The sequence below is a fragment of the Spinacia oleracea genome, chromosome 3, assembly GCF_020520425.1.
Source record: "Spinacia oleracea cultivar Varoflay chromosome 3, BTI_SOV_V1, whole genome shotgun sequence".
Lineage (NCBI taxonomy): Eukaryota > Viridiplantae > Streptophyta > Magnoliopsida > Caryophyllales > Amaranthaceae > Spinacia > Spinacia oleracea.
The window spans coordinates 99519867-99539713 of record NC_079489.1 but is presented as its reverse complement, the minus strand read 5'-3'; the positions used below and the strand labels follow the sequence as shown (position 1 = coordinate 99539713).

At 38.2% G+C, this 19847-nt stretch overlaps 1 protein-coding gene across 1 annotated transcript; it reads right to left on the bottom strand.

Moving 5' to 3' along the window:
* Positions 1-17007: 17007 nt before the first annotated feature.
* On the bottom strand, positions 17008-18656 carry LOC130469913 (uncharacterized). The gene is made up of 3 exons (XM_056839439.1): positions 18193-18656; positions 17846-18140; positions 17008-17652 (listed from the first exon to the last, which is right to left on the bottom strand). The coding sequence occupies exons 1-3, from the start codon at positions 18654-18656 to the stop codon at positions 17008-17010; spliced, it is 1404 nt and encodes a 467-aa protein (XP_056695417.1).
* Positions 18657-19847: the final 1191 nt, after the last annotated feature.

The following is a 19847-nucleotide window of genomic DNA, read 5'->3' as shown; positions in this document are numbered from 1 at the left end:
TCATAAACACAGTTTCTGTTAAAACGCCGTTTAAGAAAGCAGTTTTGACATCCATCTGCCATATTTCGTAATCGTAATATGCAGCGATTGCTAACATTATTCGAATAGACTTTAGCATTGCAACTGGTGAAAAGGTTTCATCGTAATCCACACCGTGGACTTGCCTGTAACCTTTCGCAACCAATCTAGCTTTGAAAACTTCAAGTTTCCCATCCTTGTCCTTTTTCAGTTTGAAAACCCATTTGCTTCCAATGGCTTGGTAGCCATCTGGCAAATCGACCAAATCCCATACTTGGTTTTCAGACATGGAGTCTAATTCAGATTGCATGGCTTCTTGCCATTGCTTGGAGCTAGGGCTCGTCATAGCTTGCTTGTAAGTCGCAGGTTCATCACTTTCAAGTAATAGAACGTCATAGCTCTCGTTCGTCAAAATACCTAAGTACCTTTCCGGTTGAGATCTATATCTTTGCGATCTACGCGGGGTAACATTTCTAGATTGACCATGATTCTCACCAGATTCTTCTAAAGATCTCTGAGTTTCATCCTGAATGTCATCTTGAGCATTCTCTAGAGTTTGTTGTTCGACTCGAATTTCTTCGAGGTCTACTTTTCTCCCACTTGTCATTTTGGAAATGTGATCTTTCTCCAAAAAGACACCATCTCGAGCAACAAACACTTTGTTCTCAGATGTATTGTAGAAGTAATACCCCTTTGTTTCCTTTGGATAGCCCACAAGGATACATTTGTCAGATTTTGGATGAAGTTTGTCTGAAATTAATCGTTTGACGTATACTTCACATCCCCAAATCTTAAGAAAAGACACATTTGGAGGCTTTCCAAACCATAATTCGTATGGGGTCTTTTCGACAGCTTTAGACGGAGCTCTATTTATAGTGAGTGCAGCTGTATTTAGTGCATGTCCCCAAAATTCTAATGGAAGTTCGGCCTGACCCATCATTGACCTGACCATGTCTAGCAAGGTTCTGTTCCTCCGTTCTGACACACCGTTCCATTGTGGTGTTCCAGGAGGAGTCAATTCTGATAGAATTCCACATTCTTTCAGATGGTCATCAAATTCATAGCTCAGATATTCACCGCCTCTATCAGACCGCAGTGCCTTAATCTTCTTGCCTAATTGATTCTCTACTTCACTCTGAAATTCCTTGAATTTGTCAAAGGATTCAGACTTATGCTTCATTAGGTAGACATAACCATACCTACTGAAGTCATCAGTGAAAGTGATAAAGTAGCTGAAACCACCTCTAGCATTTGTACTCATTGGTCCACATACATCTGTATGGATTAAACCCAATAGTTCATTTGCTCTTTCTCCAACTTTAGAGAAAGGTTGCTTTGTCATTTTGCCAAGTAAACATGATTCGCATTTACCATAATCCTCTAAGTCAAATGGTTCTAGAATTCCTTCCCTTTGAAGTCTTTCTAAGCGTTTCAAGTTTATATGGCCTAATCGACAATGCCACAGATAGGTGAGATCTGAATCATCCTTTTTGGCCTTTTTGGTATTTATGTTATATACTTGTTTGTCGTGATCTAATAAATAAAGTCCATTGACTAATCTAGCAGATCCATAAAACATCTCTTTAAAATAAAACGAACAACTATTGTCTTTTATTATAAAGGAAAATCCCTTAGCATCTAAGCAAGAAACTGAAATGATGTTTTTAGTAAGACTTGGAACATGGAAACATTCTTCCAGTTCCAAAACTAGCCCGGAGGGCAATGACAAATAGTATGTTCCTACAGCTAATGCAGCAATCCGTGCTCCATTTCCCACTCGTAGGTCGACTTCACCCTTGCTTAACTTTCTACTTCTTCTTAGTCCCTGTGGATTGGAACATAAGTGTGAGCCACAACCTGTATCTAATACCCAAGAAGTTGAATTAGCAAGTATACAGTCTATAACGAAAATACCTGAAGATGGAACGACTGTTCCGTTCTTCTGATCTTCCTTTAGCTTTGGACATTCTCTTTTGTAATGGCCTATTCCATCACAATAAAGACAGCTTGATGTGGACTTGTCCTGCTTTGATTTAGCATTGCCCTTGGACTTTCCACCTTTCTTGAATGGTCTCTTTCTAGCCTTGAGTAAATCTTTGGCTTCACAGTCCAGTACTATTTCAGCCTTTCTGACAAGGTGAATAAATTCTGCAACTGTTTCTTCTCTTGGTTCACTTAGGTATTGTTGCTTGAAGCGACAAAACCCACTGTGTAGTGAATTGAGCAAGACAGAGACTGCCATCCTTTCGCTTATTGGTGTTCCTAGTAGACTTAGGCGATCAAAATATGAACACATAAGATCCACATGGAACCTCAGTGGGACGCCTACCCTCTGTTTAGTGCGAAGGAGCTGAACATGTGTTTCTTGGACCTCCATCCTATAACACCTGTTGGGAGAACTAACCTTTAGCCCAGACATTGATTCAATCAACTCATGGACGTTCAGGTCCCTGTCCTCCGTACTTCCACGACAGATATCCCTCAGATTCTTGATGAGCGTAAAAGGTTCATAGGCTACAAACCTTCTAGCCCAATCATCAGGGATATTGTTCAGCATGAGACTCATAACCTTTTTGAGATCCGCATCCCAGGCGTAAAATCTCTCAGGGGTCATGTCTCTGGCATAGTAGCTTGGCATGGGATGTGATAGTACATACTCAAGTCCATTGAGTTTGACTATTTCAACTAGCTTAGCTTCCCATTCAAGAAAATTTGTTAGGTTCAGCTTGACCATAAGCTCAGAACCCATGATGATGTTTTGATTGTTGTTTGCCATATTAAAACTACAATTGAAAAGAATAAACAAATAAATAACCATTCACAGTTTCTCTTAATAAACTTAAATTCTAGCATTCATGCATAATTCAATGTTTATTAAGCATTTTATTCAAGTTATGTGTTCCGGCAGGTGTGAATAAAATGATTCCAAGATCCTAAAATCATTGAAGAACTAAGCACAGTTTGTCGACTTAATCCTAGAACATCTTAGGTAAGCAAAAGCCTTTTGCTAATAGTCTAGAAACTATTCTTGGTTGATAGGTACGTCTAAGAACTTATTAGGTAAACCTATCGAATTTGCCACGACATAAAAGGACTCCTTACTTATATCGTTGAGTTTCACCAAAACTAACATGTACTCACAATTATTTGTGTACCTTGCCCCTTTAGGACCAATAAGTAACACCTCGCTGAGCGAAAACTATTACTAGATTGATGTAAAGGATATCCAAGCAAGTGTATATTTTGGCATGGCACCTTTTAACTCAATTTTTAAGTTTGGAACTTAAGGCTCTTACTATGTTGGTTAGATTTTAAGTGAACTAAAATCCTTAATCATGCAACATAATCAAGCTTTTGATCTCATGCATTTTAAGACATATTTAAAGCAATAAATAACTTAAAACATGCATAAGATATTTGTGATCTAGTATGGCCCGACTTCATCTTGAAGCTTTGACTTCAAAGTCCGTCTTGAAAATCTCCGTGGGAGGCACCATTTTCTTCAAATAGGATAAGTTATAACTAATTACAACTATTTGATGGTACGCAGACCATATTTGAATTGAAAAACAACTTTGGTACTTTAGACCAATTACATTCAAATTAATGGTACGCAGACCATATTTTCTATCCTATTTGGGCCATACTAGTCACTTCATAACCTGCAAAACAGTACATATACAATATATACCATTCACCCATTCATTATCATGAATGGCCCACATAGCTGGTTAGTTAAACACATTATGCATCACGTAAACATTTGCAGCAATTAATCAAGGGCACCAATAATCTACCAATTATTCAGTCCTTATTAATTCTAATCGAGTTGTTTTAACCTTAAGGATTTGTAGACCTAATCAAGAGTTTATGACTAAAAAGCGCTCCCACTCAAACCAATAAATTCATATGCTTTACTAATTTTAAACATAAAATTGTATTTCTAGTCTAACCGGAAACATACAAATTTAATTAAAATTTAAAGCTCATATAAATTTATAATTGAATCCAAAATTTAATTTAATTTCAGTCGCATTTAAATTAATTCATGATTTTAATTTTAGTAAAATAATTAGAATAAATTCCATTTATTATAATTATAATATTCAAAATTAAAATCCAAGAAATTAATTCAAATTATTAATTTTAAAATTAATTAAAATTACGTGAACTGAAATTTTCAAATTAAACATTCAAAACGATCTAATCGAAACGCAAACACCCTACGCGTTGCACGCCCATGGGCTGTACGCACACAGCCATTGCTGGCCATGTGCGCGCAGCCCATGCGCTCGTTGCATAGCTGCTGCTGTCCCATACGCAAGCCTCCGCGCAGCGCCCACCGCACGCGAGCTATCGCTCGCAGCGCGCGCGCGTTACCGCGCTCGCTGGTGCGCGAGATCGCTCGCTGGTGCGCGCGAGCCATCGCTCGCTGGGGCGCTGCATCGCTCGCTGGCGCGCGATATCGCTCGCTGGTGCGCGCGAGCCATCGCTCGCTGGTGCGCGCGAGCCATCGCTCGCTGGCGCGCGAGATCGCTCGCTGGTGCGCGCGAGCCATCGCTCGCTGGCGCGCGAGATCGCTCGCTGGTGCGCGCGAGTGATGCTGTGCGCAGCGCTCGTGGCACGCGAGCTTGCGCTCGCTGCGCACGAGGCTGCGCGCTGTTATGCGAGGCAGCGCGCGCTGTGGCGCAGCTCGCTTGCTGCCCACACGCGACTGCCTTGGCTCGCCCCTCGCCCATGCCCATCCGTTCATTGCTCGTGGCACACGACACAAGGCAGGGCTGCTGCCTTGTGCTCGTGCACTACGCCCTTGCTCATTGCATTCGTGCCGCACGGGCGACGAGCTCCCTTGCTCGTCGTCGCATGCCCGCATTATACAACACCCCTTAAGGGTAACACGAAGCGTCCATTGCTTCGTGCGTGCAAGTTATTTGAACGAATCGCATAAAAATTTAAAATTTATATTTAAAATTAATGACAAATTAATAAATATTATTAATTTCATAATTTTAGGGCGAAAAAATCGAAAATTTATTATCCAATTGATTTCCGATTGATATGGATTCAAGTCTAGGTCATAAAAATTTAAAATTTATCGTAAATTTACAATTTTTATGGTGGTTTTTAATCATAGGTTTCTAATTAAATTACAATTAATTATGAAAATCAAATTAATTCTAAATTATTCTAATTTTCAACAAATTAATCATAATTACAAATTAGATTGCATAATTAACAAGACTAGGCATTCAAACTTGTTAAACATATGCAGTAGGTCAATCAAAAATTCAAGATTTATCAACAGGAATCGCAAATATTTAATTTAACATCTTAAATTTACGAAATTTTGCATCCGAAAAACTAAAACCTTCGAAAAGTCATAGTTAGGCTTCGAATTTGAGAATTCTGGGTTCGGCAGAAAAATACTATTTTTGTCAAAATTTTAGAATGCCTTTTACATGCGGAATTGACACAAAAATCACTCAATTCGGATGAGTAATGAAGAAACTGCCGAAAAACTGCGTACATATATTTAAATAAACGCAATTTGCAATTAATTAACAATTACGAAAATTAATCACCCCTTTTAATTCTTGCAAATTTGTAATATTTAACCATGTTCATGCAATTTAGATTATGAAAATAATAAGGGGCTCGTGATACCACTGTTAGGTTATGATACATATGACATTTACATAGATCATGCGGAAACAACCATTAACCCAGGAAACATATTATTTACACATAATCATATAGCATAATTAGATGCATACTCTTTGTTGCGTGCCTTCCCTAGCTGCGCCCGAACCGAACAAGAACAAGTCTTTTAGGACTCCAAGTGTCGTCCCTCCGTAGAAAGTCCACAGCACGTCCGGATCCGCCTTAAGATTGACCAACTAGAATCGCCCTTAAGGTACTCAGAAAATTCGGCACTTTTGGGGCAAGATGGGTGTTTGAATTTTTCTCTCAAAAACTCACTTTTGAATACTTTGAAACTTGTGTATAAATTATGACCCCTAGGCCTTTATTTATAGAGTTATGGAAAAGGAATCGTAATCCTAGTAGGATGCGAATTAATTGGAATTAGAATTCTACATGAATTCTACTTAATCAATTTATCCAATAGGAATAGACATTTAATCATACACTGACTCTTGCAGATTCAGGAATCTCGCATGAGCTCAAACTCACACACACACGGCAGCCACAAGGGCTGCCCACGCATGCGAGCAGCAGCCCACGCAGCGCGGCCCACGCATGCGCGGCCTTGTGCGCGCTGGGCTGTGGCGTGCGTGCTTGCTGGGCGATGGCCTGGCTTTGTGCTGGGCCTTCGTCCGGCAGGCCTCGTCCGATGCTAATTCGTACGATACGCTTCCGATTAAATTTCCATTTCCGGAATCTATTTCCGATACGAACAATATTTAATATTTCCGATTCCGGAATTAATTTCCGTTTCGAACAAATATTTAATATTTCCGTTTCCGGAATTATTTTCCGATTCCGGTAATATTTCCGATTCTGACAATATTTCCGTTTCCGGCAATATTTCCGATTCTGGTAATATTTCCATTTCCAATAATATTTTCCGATACGTACCATGTTTCCGTTTCCGGCAACATCTACGACTTGGATAATATTCATATTTCCGATACGATCCATATTTCCGTTTCCGGCAATATCATCGTTTCCGGAGTATTCATTTCTTGCCTGTGACGATCTTAGCTCCCACTGAAACCAAGATCCGTCGGTTCCGAATATTCATAGATGGAGTATTTAATGCCATTAAATACTTGATCCGTTTACGTACTATTTGTGTGACCCTACGGGTTCAGTCAAGAGTAAGCTGTGGATTAATATCATTAATTCCACTTGAACTGAAGCGGCCTCTAGCTAGGCATTCAGCTCACTTGATCTCACTGAATTATTAACTTGTTAATTAATACTGAACCGCATTTATTAGACTTAACATAGAATGCATACTTGGACCAAGGGCATTATTTCCTTCACATGTACAATATTTGAACTATGTATTATTTGGATTTAAACTATATGTTCTTTGCGTATGAACGATATATTCTTTGTATTTGAACTATATGTTCATTTACAAACAGGCTGCACAATGTGCATTGTGCACCCGGGTGCATAAATCATATTTTGTATTCAAGTACTCTCAATTACAAATATTTCGTAATTCGTACTCCAGACGGTCTTACACGCACAAGGTGTACAATAAATTTATTGTACACCAGTATACTTTTTACCCATTTGTTTTTGTAACTTTCAACTAATTTTTGTAACTTTTAGTATGTTTAATTAATTTTTACATTATAAAAACTAAATTGATAGATTAACATTTTAAAGGGTTAAATGATTAATTTTATACATTATTAGTGATTTTTAAGAAATACTTTTTATTAAAATGAAAATTTTTATCACTAAAAAATAGATAACTTTACATATATAAGGGTGAGTTTTAATCATTTTTAGCTAACTTTTACTCCGCTGTACAATATTTATTGTACACCACATGTAAATAAGAATTTGTGTTCGCATTCCCTCTCCCCATAAAAGATTGTCGATTGTCCAATGTAGTTAGAGCACATTTAAAAAGAAATATAGATCAATCTTTTAGGGACGAATCATCGGGTATAGTATAATGATCGGAAATCACACACATCTACAATACAAGCAAGTATACAAGAAATGTCATAGCCTAATTGGCTTAAAATTAGACTCATTAGTTAACCACTTAAGCCCCGTTTAATTTACCCTATTTGTTCTATTCTAATCAGATTTGATCTGGTCTGATCGGGTTTGACCTGATCTGATATGATATGACCTAATCTGATCTAATCTGATATGACATGAACTTGCATGATTTTTCAGAATTAAGATTTAAATAAAAAAAAATTCAATTATTAATATTTAACGATTTTCATATAAATAAAGGTTATTCTAATTTATAATATTTATATTAAAATTACACATTATTTATTTGACTTTGTTCATGATTTAACTATTCCTTATATTAGATAGACCTGGACATGATCTAGATAGATCGGTTATAATCTAGACATATGGGTTCTGCTCTAGACATGATCTGGACAGATTGGCTCTAATTTGGACATGTTCCACACATAACAATTCTGATCTAGATAGATCACTTACGATCTGGACATATTGTCTATGATTTGGACATGGTTTGCATATATAGGTTATGATTGAGATAGATCGGTTCTGATATGGGCATATGGGTTCTGATCTGGGCATGACATGTATAGATCTGTTCTGAGTTGGAAATATCGGTTTTGATATGAATATACGGGTTCTGATCTGGACATGATTTAGGTATATCATTTCTGATCTGTACATGCAACACATGGATTCTGGTCTGGACATGATCTCTATAGATCAATTCTTATTTGGACATGATTTGGATAAATCGGTTCTGACCTGGACATGATCCAGATATATCGATTTTGATTTGGATATATTGGTTCTAATTTGAACATGATCTAGAGACTTGGACAGACCGGTTATGATTTGAACATATGAGTTATGATCTGGACAGATCGGTTCTTATTTGGACAGATTGGTTTTGATCTAAATGTATGGGTTCAGATTTGGTTATGATTTACAGTACAGGAAAAATCGATATGTGCTTCCCTTCAAGTGCGTCTCATTTATTAAATAGGCAGCACTTGAGAGCACATAAAAAAAAATACATTTTCACAAGTGCGGGCTCATTTTAGAAAATTGGCAGCACTTGAGTTCAAGTGCGGGGTTTAGACTCAAGTAGGGCTCATCTTACAAACGAGCAACACAAAATATTTCCCAAAAATATTCATTTACCTCTTCTCTAGTTATTTCTCTACCCTAACTTCATTTTCCCGCTAATCTCTTTTCCCCTCTCTAGTTTCTCTCCTTCCTCTCTCTAGTTCTTCTCTAGACGCAAAATTCAAAAGTCACAACACTCACTGCATCGATCACACTGTTTTCGCCCACCACCGCGTCCCCACTATTGTCCACCCACCGCCGCGTCGTTTCTGTTCCCCCACCGCCGCATCATTTTTGTTCCCCCATCTCCGCGTCGTTTCTGTTCCCCCTCTTTTTTGATTGATTAATTTCAATTGTTTTTGAGCTTTTTTGCTGCTATTGTTATCGATAATTATATAGCTTTTCTCTATCTTATTATAGTGCTATTTGGGTTTAAATTGGGTTTTATGATTTAGGATTTTTATTGGTTTATTCTTGATTTTTTTATGGGTTTTGTTTGATGTTTTGATTTAGGTATTGAATGTCAAGATAATCAAACTAGCGAGTATGGATTTGTGATGTTGCTTGAGGTTTGGAAGCTTCCCTAATGGTTCTTCAGTTTCCAGTGACTTCTTTTGTGTAGAATCTCGATGATTGTCCTCTATTGGGCTAGCTTGGAGTCGTCAGTACATTCTTTAGGTGAGTCAATAGCTCTAACATCAATTTGCGATTAATTGGTTTTGGAACTTTTTTATTTTTTCGGTCTATTTGATGTGAATTTTTTGTAGGAATCTGTAAATTTGGATTAAATAGTCTGGTTCATGATGCTCGTTGTTTTATTTGGGTCTTCTATTTGCCTATTTCATAGAAACAACTAGTGAATGCACCAAGACAATGTTTGAATTGGTGTCATTTTCTGGTTGGTAATATATAGTGATGTTGTACCTTAAGATCAATCGCATGGAAGGAGCTAATAAAAAAACCTCCATGTTTGAATTTGTATGGCAAGGGGTTGTATACTCTTTCTTCACTCATTCATGGTTTTATGCTTGTTGTTGTGGGATCTTTTGTGGTGATGACGTGTCATGCTTTCCTCGGAGGTATCAAGTATGCGCTGGTGCGATCTTCATGCAACCTGCAAAACAAAAATATTCCAGTAGAAATATTCCCTCCGATGCCTAAGTAAGTATTGGCTTAGAGAGAGAAGTAATATGTAGAGAAAAGGCAGAGCAAAGATAGTATAAGGTAGGTGAGAATGAATTGAATGCCCCTTTACCTTGGGATTTGAACTATTTATATGCCTAGGATTTCGGGAATTGGTCCCAAAAACCCCTAGTTATATGATTGACTAACCTCAGAGATAAGGACATGTGTCCTTATCTGGTCTACTTTGGAATAAAGGGCTTAGTGTGCCTTTTTAGGGTTTGGGCCAGCCTAGGCTATTTGGCCTCTTGGGCCTAAATGGAAAATAAAGGTGTGCATCAAGCATCTTGTCTTATCTGTTGAGGTAAGCTTGAATAGGCCACGTGCTTCTTTGCGAGAGGTCCACGGTGGATTCTATAAAGGCCACATCATTTGCCCCTCAAGAGGAGGGAAAACTCTTCCTTCGGTTTTTACTGCTCTTGATTTCTCTTGTGCCGTAGTGACACGTGGCAGGGTGCTTTATTTCTTACCCCTCTATAAATATCTTGCCATTTCAAGTTCTTCTTCCCCTCATTTTCCAAAGTACTTTGAGAGTAGAAGAAGGAAGGCGATTTCCAGCGTCATCTAACCACCAGTAGGCGATTTTGAACCACCGCTGCATTCAAACTGTGTTCTTGGAGTTCTTCATCTTGGATCTTCAATTTTTTTCGGAAATTCACTCTTCGATTCAACAGGTAACTCCTCCCTTCTTTTGAAATCGTGTTTGTTTATTTCCTTCTTTCTCTTGGTTGTGGTGCGCCGGTCTGATTGGTTCGAGGACGGCGACCTTATACTTGGCATCCTCCCGACAAGGTTTATGCCCCTCGTCCTGATCCAGTTCTTTGGCTTGTGCAGGATAACATGGTAAGGATAAGCGAAAACCTAGATTTTGAGGAGGAGTCTTCGTCTCCAGTGGAGGAGGACGTCTTGGAATCAGGACGTGCTGAGGGGACAGCGTCGGCTCCGTCGCGGAGTGTAGAAGGGCATCTTAACCAACGTGAGATCTTCCCTCTCCAATCTTGGCTGAATTTCTTGAAGGAAGAAGGAGCTGACTACGCGGAATCGCTAAAACTGGGCAGAGGCTACAGCTTAAAGATGCCGGGAGGTATGGACTGCTCCAGCATTGGCCTGGTGGCCGGCGAGTTTGCCGTTTACAATTCCATCTTAAAACTGGGTTTGAGATTTCCTGTGCACTCGTTTGTGGTGGAGATGCTGGACGGCTATAATATAGGCATGAACTAAATGTCGCCTAACTCTTGGGCCGGCGCGTTTGGGTACATTGCTAGGTGCGAGCTTGAGGGTATCAGTCCCTCCTTTCCGGCGTTTCTCGGGATAGCGACGTTGTCAAAAGTTCCTCAGGCCGCAGAGGGTTGGCTGCCCCTGAGCTACAAGGGAGCTTATCAGACACTAGTAGGAAAGGCGTCCAAATGGCACCACTGGCGGAAGAAGTGGGTGGTCATTCATACCACTGAAGAGGTGATGTGCAAGCGTATGACGCGTTGGACGATCCAGCTAACTTCGTCGGGAAGAGTGATCCCCTTCTCCCATTTCTGCCAACCTTTGGGAGCGGATAGCTTCCATGTTCAGGGCCAAGCCACTTCCAGTAGGTTCGAAGACGTCTTGGATATCGGAGGGATGGCTGCTGTTAGGTTATGACAAATATAAAACATATATTTCATGCGGAAAAACTATAAAGCCAGGAATCCAAATTAATTGCCACATAGTCAATTAGCATAATCTAGGATACATACATGTGACGCGTGCCTTCCCCAGCTGCTCCCGAACCGAACAAGAACAAGTTTAGGACTCCCAGTGTAGTCCCTCCGTAGATAGTCCACAGCACGTTCGGATCCGCCTTAGATTCAATTAACTAGAATTTAGCCTAAGGTTTTATGTTATTCATACTTAATTATTTGGCAAATTATTAAGCTTAGTTTTTAACCTTAAAACTATATGAATACTTGAGAATTTGATGTATATAAATTGTGATTTTCATCACCTATTTATAGGGTAGGATTATCAGAACTAGAAACCTACTAGGATTCAATTTATCTAAATCAATTAGAATTAGACTTAAATTAAACCTCTTTTTTTAGTGTTTAGTTAAACAACTAACTCTAGTAGTTTTAGGAAAATAATCTAAATCGGACAAATCCTAAAATCCTAAGGATTCAAAGCTTTGCACGAACATTGAGCACACACGAACAGCCCACGAGGGGAGCTGCTGTGCGCGTGCGGGGCTCGGCCCAGCAAGCAGTCACGCGGCCCAAAGCGTGGCCGCTGCTGCTGCTGGCCTTGCCTTGCTCGACTGGTCCTGGCCTTGCCTTGCGCTTGGCTGGGCCTGCCTTGCTAGGCGGGCTGCTGCTGTTGCTGCTTGCTTTGCGCGGGATTCGCTAGGCGCGGGCCTAGCTCCGTGGTGGGCCTTGCGTCTAGCAAGCTCGTCCGATGTTTATTTCGTACGTTGCGCTTCCAATTTATTTTTCAATTCCGGAATTCATTTCCGATTCGAACAATATTTAATATTTCCGATTCCGGAATCAATTTCCGTTTCGAACAAATATTTAATATTTCCGATTTCGGAATTTCTTTCCGATTCCGGCAATATTTCCGTTTCCTGCAATATTTCCGATTCTTGCAATATTTCCATTTCCGATAATATTTTTCGATACGTACCATGTTTCCGTTTCCGGCAACATCTACGACTTGGATAATATTTATATTTCCGATACGATCCATATTTCCGTTTTCGGCAATATCATTGTTTCCGGAGTATTCATAATTTGCCTTTTGACGATTTCAGCTCCCACTGGAACCGAGATCCGTCGATTCCGAATATCCATAAATGGAGTATTTAATTCACTTAAATACTTGATCCGTTCACTTACTATTTGTGTGACCCTACGGGTTCAGTCAAGAGTAAGATGTGGATTAATATTATTAATTCCACTTGAACTGAAGCGGCCTCTACCTAGGCATACAGTCCACTTGATTTCACTGAATTATTAACTTGTATAATTAATTAATACTGAACCGCATTTATTAGACTTTAGCATTGAATGCATACTTTGACCAAGGGCATTTTTTCCTTCAGTCTCCCACTTGTCCTTAGGGACAAGTGTGCATTGCCTAATTCCTTTGTCGCTTGATGCTTGCTCATGAACATAAGGTAAGAGTTGTCATCCTTATTATGTCCAGAGGTATTTCTCGGTTTCAGAGTTCAACTGATCAAATAAACAGATAATCATTGCCTATGATTCATCTGAGCACGACCATGCATTTTACAGTTTCTAGCTCTCCGAGTGGCCTTGTACAACTTTCAGCATCTCATCCCGATTTATGGGAGGACAATCCCAATCTTGCGATCTTGAGATTAGACTTCGTTTGATAGGTGATTACCCGAGGCCGTTATAGCCTCCTTTTACGGTGCGATCGTTGACAACGTCAAAGTAACCAGTTCTCAAACAAGTAATCTCAAATTACTCAGGTATTGAGGATTAGTGTCTAATAATTTTAATGAAACTTACTTATGAAAGATTTTCATCTCTTACAGTAAAGTTTCATAGGTCTGTCCGATACTAGTCTTCTCAAACTAAGTATCTATGCAAATGATTGTGACATTTCCATGTCCACATAGTTCAAGAAACAGAACTACTAGTCATCTTGCTTTCTAGTCGTCTAGCGTTTTCTATGCGTCCACCTTTATAGAAAACTTCCGACCAGGGACCATCTTCAACTTTTGACATTCAAGTTCACATGATAGACATTTCTTAGTCACAAGACTGGTCCTGACAGTCTATCTTGAATATTTTGTCAAATTGAAAGGACTCATCATTTAATACTAAACCAAGATGAAATGAAATATGAAAATACATTTCATATATGATAAATGTTCAACCCCAATGTTTTACAACCATGGGCCTCTAACCCATCTTTAAAACAATTAATGGAATTTAAAGCTATGCTTGATTTCCAATGCCACAATGTGAGTGTTGTTTCTTGTTGCATAGGTTTAGTTATCATGCTTTGCCAATCTTAATATCCTTTTCATCGAATGTTTTTCGAGATAGATGATAAGATCTTTTGAGTATGTTTATTTTGTGATCTAGTCTTTCTTGCTACAATAGTGGTTCTACGAATTTTGCAATGAAAAACCATTAAGCCAGCAGACATGTGATTTACCCAAGTTCAGAGAAGAACTCTTTAACGTAAACAACCCTGTTTTATTGCTTCTTAGGCAATAAGTACTTTTACTTCAATTGTATAGGTTGCTAGTGATGCTTTGTTTGGATTTACTCATCCAAGCAGTTCACAGATATGTGGAAGACTTTCCATCTATATCTCAGAACATAGAAATTAATGTTTAATTTCCCACGCAACAACTCATGGTCTTTCTTCCATGTTGCCATTTCAAAACATGATGCTATACAGCTCGTCCTTTCCAATGGTTAACTCTAAAGGGATCTTGCTTAATCCTTTGCCAGTGTTTATGTGTGTAGCATCGATATTTAGCATATCTTCATTTCCTTGAATCAAGAACTATTCATATTTACCTTTTCAAGTACCATAAGTTTTTCTTGATCTCAATCTAGTTGATCTTTACTTAGACCAATAGAGATTGGTATATGTTCGTTATGCCTAAAGCAATACGATACATTTTTGGCAATCCTCATATTATATCATACATGATAAATTCTTTTGCAGAATAATTCTCATCTAGTTTCAGTAGATACTAAATCCAGCTAAATTCTTTGACATATAACATAGGTTAAGAATCTCATTTAGACTCTTTGATGTTTAACTTAGTAAATGCTTATACATAGTTCAAACATTCTTTACTTAAATTTAATCATATGGGTCGAATATCTCCAATGGAGTCTTACGTGTTTGATTTAGTAAATGCCATTACTTAATATAAAACAATATTATAAGATCTTTGTAAATAGATCTTAATACCCAATATGTACTAAGTTTCGCCTTGGTCCATCATTGATGAATATTTTCAAATCTAAGTCATTAGAGTTTGAATGTTATTTCACAATAGAGAGATATGTGTGTGACACACATAGGACTAATTAAGTTTTACGTACTCCCACTAAACTTCTTATATATCTATAAGAATCATGTACATTTTATGAAACTAAAATACTTATTAGTTTCACTAAAATACAATTCTAATTCCCAATTGCTTGCTTAAATCTGTCCTTAGATTTCATAAGCTAGCTTTCCTTTTCAAGTATTTATTTGGATCCACAAATCCTATGACATACCATGTACATAGTTTCTTCCAACATTTGATTGAGGAAGATGTTTTGTCATCCAATTGCCATATGTACCAATATGCAATCATTGCTTGATTTATAGACTTGAGCATTACGATTATGCATGAGGTTTTAACACAATCCACGTCGTAAATTTGCTTGTAACTTAATTTAGAAACTAATCTAGCTTTGTGTGTGAACAGAATTCCATGTTTTGATGGTTTTTATCCTTAAAACCAATTTGCACACCAATAGATGTAAATCATTCTTGCAAATCAACAAAATTTCAATTTTGTCATCAAAACATAGGTTATGTTTTATGGCCTTTAACCATTTAAAACATTGAGTCTATACATGGCCTCTAACCATTTTAGGGAATCTAGGTTTCGTCATAGCTTTCTTACACGTCAAAAACTCATTGATCGACATGATAATAGTTTGACTGCAAGTTGTAGGTTTCTTCACTTTCTAATAGAAGAATCTCATAGTTTCATTGACCTGAACTCTATGTTTCTTCACTATCTAATAGAAGAATCTCATAGTTTCAGTGACTTGAACTCTATGCCTTACCTGGGTATAGAACATCAAACAATAGAATATCAACAGCCACTTCAAAGTCCTTTGATCATTATGTTCTCCTTGAAGCACTTGTAAAGTCTTCTAAAAGATGTCTATTCTTTAAAGCCACTTCTAAAGTCCTTAAAGAATAAGTGTTCGGATTTTCTGAAGAACTTCGAAAAGCCTCCGGAATGTCCGTTTATGTTTGTTGTTAGCCTCGAAGACTTTCGAGGTCTATTTTCTCCAACTTGTCATTTTGGAAACGAATCTCCAAAAGGACATTATTTGAATACCCTTGTGTTCTCAAAAATTCATGGTAGAAACAATACCCTTGTGTCTCATTTGAATAAATCAAAATAAAACATATATCTACACTTGGGCCTTAGTTTGTTGAATAACAAACACTAAGCTCCCACTGAGTTTAGCAACTCTTTAGATATATATTATTGAAAAGATATTCTGAAATTACTTTTCAATAGCTTTGACGAATTTTTTTAGTTTGGTGGTAGTTGAGCATTTTGTTTTAGAAATTATAGGAAAAGTCTTTATGATTCATCATTGATTGAATCAAGTACTAATTGACTTCGATCATTCCAACGTAGATATGCCATATCTTTTGGAGCTAGATCGTGAAATTACAACAAACAATCATTGATGATCATTTTTGGTCTTAAAGTAATCATCATTGTGATCTAACCTAGATCTTTATGATTTCTTGCCAAGTGGGTTTTATACTTCTGAATCTTTGAACTAGCCAAACAGATTCAAACTTATATCACATTTGAGTAAATAAACCTATATTCACTCCTATGTGAAATAATAAAGTCATAAAATCTTTCTTTATCTTTGAACTCTATTGTCTAGGTGTTCTAACAATAGTTCATATCTTTTGTTACTTTCAACAAGTAAGACTAGCTTGTCTTGACTGATCTAGAAATCAATCAATTTTCAAAAGTCCATCAAAATAGATCTTTTAGAATGTTAACTTGTTGATATGGTCTAAGTAATAATGCCAAAGATTTGTGGAACTCAAATCAAGAGATTGATTTGAACCTAGTAAAGTTCTTATTATTTAAAGAGTTGTTTGTTTTTTTTTTTTTGGCAAATAAAGATATTTTATTACCAAAAGAGGGAATTACACCTAGTCAAAACTAGGAAGCAGTTAGGCCAGACCACCAGTACAACATAATCAACAGCAAAGCAACAGCCAACAACTAATCAACTACAACAAAGGCTAATTAAGAAGAAACATATGTTGGCTAGCAGTTGCCCTACAAGCAACTCTAAACATGATATCTAGAACAATATCAGCAGGCCTTCTACATTTGTGGTTAAACACCATTTCATTCCTCTGCAGCCAGATGCTGTAAAGGCACTCAGCAAAATACATAACAAGCAGCTTGTATCTATCCCCAGTTCTCTTGGTAGCTTTCAGAATCAATGCTAACTCTTGATCAAAAGAAGAAGCTTTCCTGGTAAACTTTAGGCTATGTAGAATAGTATTCCAGACTGCAGCAGAATAATCACACTCAAAGAACAAATGTGCTGCAGATTCTTTCTTTGTGGTACACAAGGGGCAATCCTCCACAGTAGTGATCTTCCAAGCCACCAACCTGTCCCTAGTAGGGAGCCTATTCCAAAGAGCAAGCCAAGTTATAAACAAGCTCTTAGGGAATGCTTTGTTATTGCATACAATCCTTCTCCATGGAACTTTCACATGATCACCAAGAAGACACTGATACATCTTTTTGATAGAAAATTTGCCATTCCTGCAAACTGTAACCCAACCTCCCACATCTTCAATCATTTGAACAGAAGATAAAATCTTCTTAAGTGGCCAAGACATAGCAGCAGGCCACTTAGTATCAAGAGATCTTCCCTTAATATAGTAGGTGTGCACCCACCTACACCACAGCTTATCTTTTTTGTGTGTCAGGGCCCATAATAGCTTAGCTACTTCAGCCTGGAAACACTACTCCCTCTAAAAAGGCTTTGGTGGCATCTTAAACGACCTCTGAAAGCTATTAACACTCTTTCAAGGCTCGGTATAATTCGCGCATTCGCGTACAAACCAGTTTGTTCCAAAGACTCATTTCTTTAATATTCCATCCCCCTGCAGCTTTAGGGAGGCACAAATTGAACCAAGCAACCAAAGACTTCCTTAATGGATCAGTGTGACCAGTCCACAAGAAAATTCTACAGAAGTTTTGAATCTCCTTAATTACCTTCTTAGGCAAGATGAAGATCTGGCACCAGAATGATTGCATGCTTAGAAGAATAGTTTGCACAAGTTGCAGCCTACCAGCATAAGTGAGATTCCTAGCTGTCCAAGTTTTGGCTCTAGCAACTACTTTCTCAATCAAAGGCCTACATTGATTATAAGCTAGCTTTTTTTGTAGCAAGGGGCACACCAAGATACCTAAATGGGAAGGACCCTTCAGGGATGTGAATAGAAGATAAGATTGCAGCTTTCTCAGTGGAAGAGATCCCACCAAGATAGATGTTACTTTTATCAAGATTAGCCTCAAGGCCAGAAGCAACAGAGAACTGATGGAAAGCAGAAAGCAGTATCTGCACAGATTGAATGTCTGCTCTGGAGAACATAAGCAGATCATCAGCAAACATGAGATGAGTAATAGCAAGTTTTTTACACTTGGGATGAAAGTTGAAAGCAGTTTGAGTTTGGAGCTGCTGAAGATGCCTAGTAAGATATTCCATGCCAATTGCAAAAAGGAAAGGGGACATAGGATCCCCCTGCCTTAGCCCTTTCTTTGCACTGGATGGCTTAGTGGGTTTGCCATTAATAAGGATGCTATAGGAAACAGTTGTGATGGAGCTAAACACCCAAGTCACAAATCTGTCAGGGAAGCCTAGTTCAATCATCACCTCTTTGAGAAAAGTCTATTCTATAGAGTCATAGGCCTTTTTTAGATCCACTTTAAGAAGGCATCTAGGAGAGATATGGGCCCTGGTGTAGCCTTTAATCAATTCAGCAGCAAGCAAGATGTTGTCAGAAATCTGTCTCTCGGGAATGAAGCCAGATTGAGCATCACTAACAACATCACCAATTATATGCTGCATTCTTGTAGTGAGAATTTTAGAGATAAGCTTGTATACAACATTGCAACAGGCAATAGGCCTAAAGTCTTTGACTTTAGTAGGATTAGCCACCTTTGGAACAAGAGTAACAGAGGTACAATTATACTGGGACAGCATAGTGTTGGTAGTAAACACCTCCAAGACTGCTTTGTAGACATCCATCTTGATAATGTGCCAAGTCTTTTTGAAGAAAACAACATTAAGTCCATCTAGACCAGGTGCTTTATCATCACCAATACCCTTAAGAGCTTGATCAATTTCAAGAGTAGTAACTTCTCTAGTTAGCCAATTCTTAGCAGAGTTACTAAGTTTAGTGTCATTTCTTACAGTAGGGATGTGGATAGCAGGAAGAGAGCTAGCAGCTGATCCCAACAATGTTTTGTAGAAACCTACAATCTCACCCTGAATTGCATCTGGTTCCACCAGTTTATTATTGTTCTCATCATAAAGCACTGAAATCCTGTTCTGCCTGTTTCTCTCCTTCATAGCAGAAAAGAAAAACTGGTGGTTAGAATCACCCACTTGCAGCCACTGAATCCTAGATTTCTGTCTCAAAGCAATATCATCCACTCTGAGCCATTTCTTCAGATTTGCAATGCAAGCTTTTTCCTGTTCAAACAAATCAGCAGTTGGGGCAGTTTGTAAAGCATTTTGCACATTATCAAGATGAACTCTGGCCTTGTCAACTCTCTCTTTCACACCAGCAAATTCCTCTCTATGCAAACATTTCAGTTTTGACTTGACTATCTTCAATTTGTACCATAGCTTGTACATGTAGGAACCCCTAACTTCAGTAGAGCTCCAAACATCCTCCACCAGAGGTAAGAATTGACTATGCTCACTAAGGTAATTCAAGAATCTGAAAGGTCTACCACCTTCAGCTTTATCAGGGAAACAGTTAATCAACAGAGGAGAGTGGTCAGGGATGGATGGATTGAGATATTCAGCAGGAACACCACTAAACTTGTTAACCCA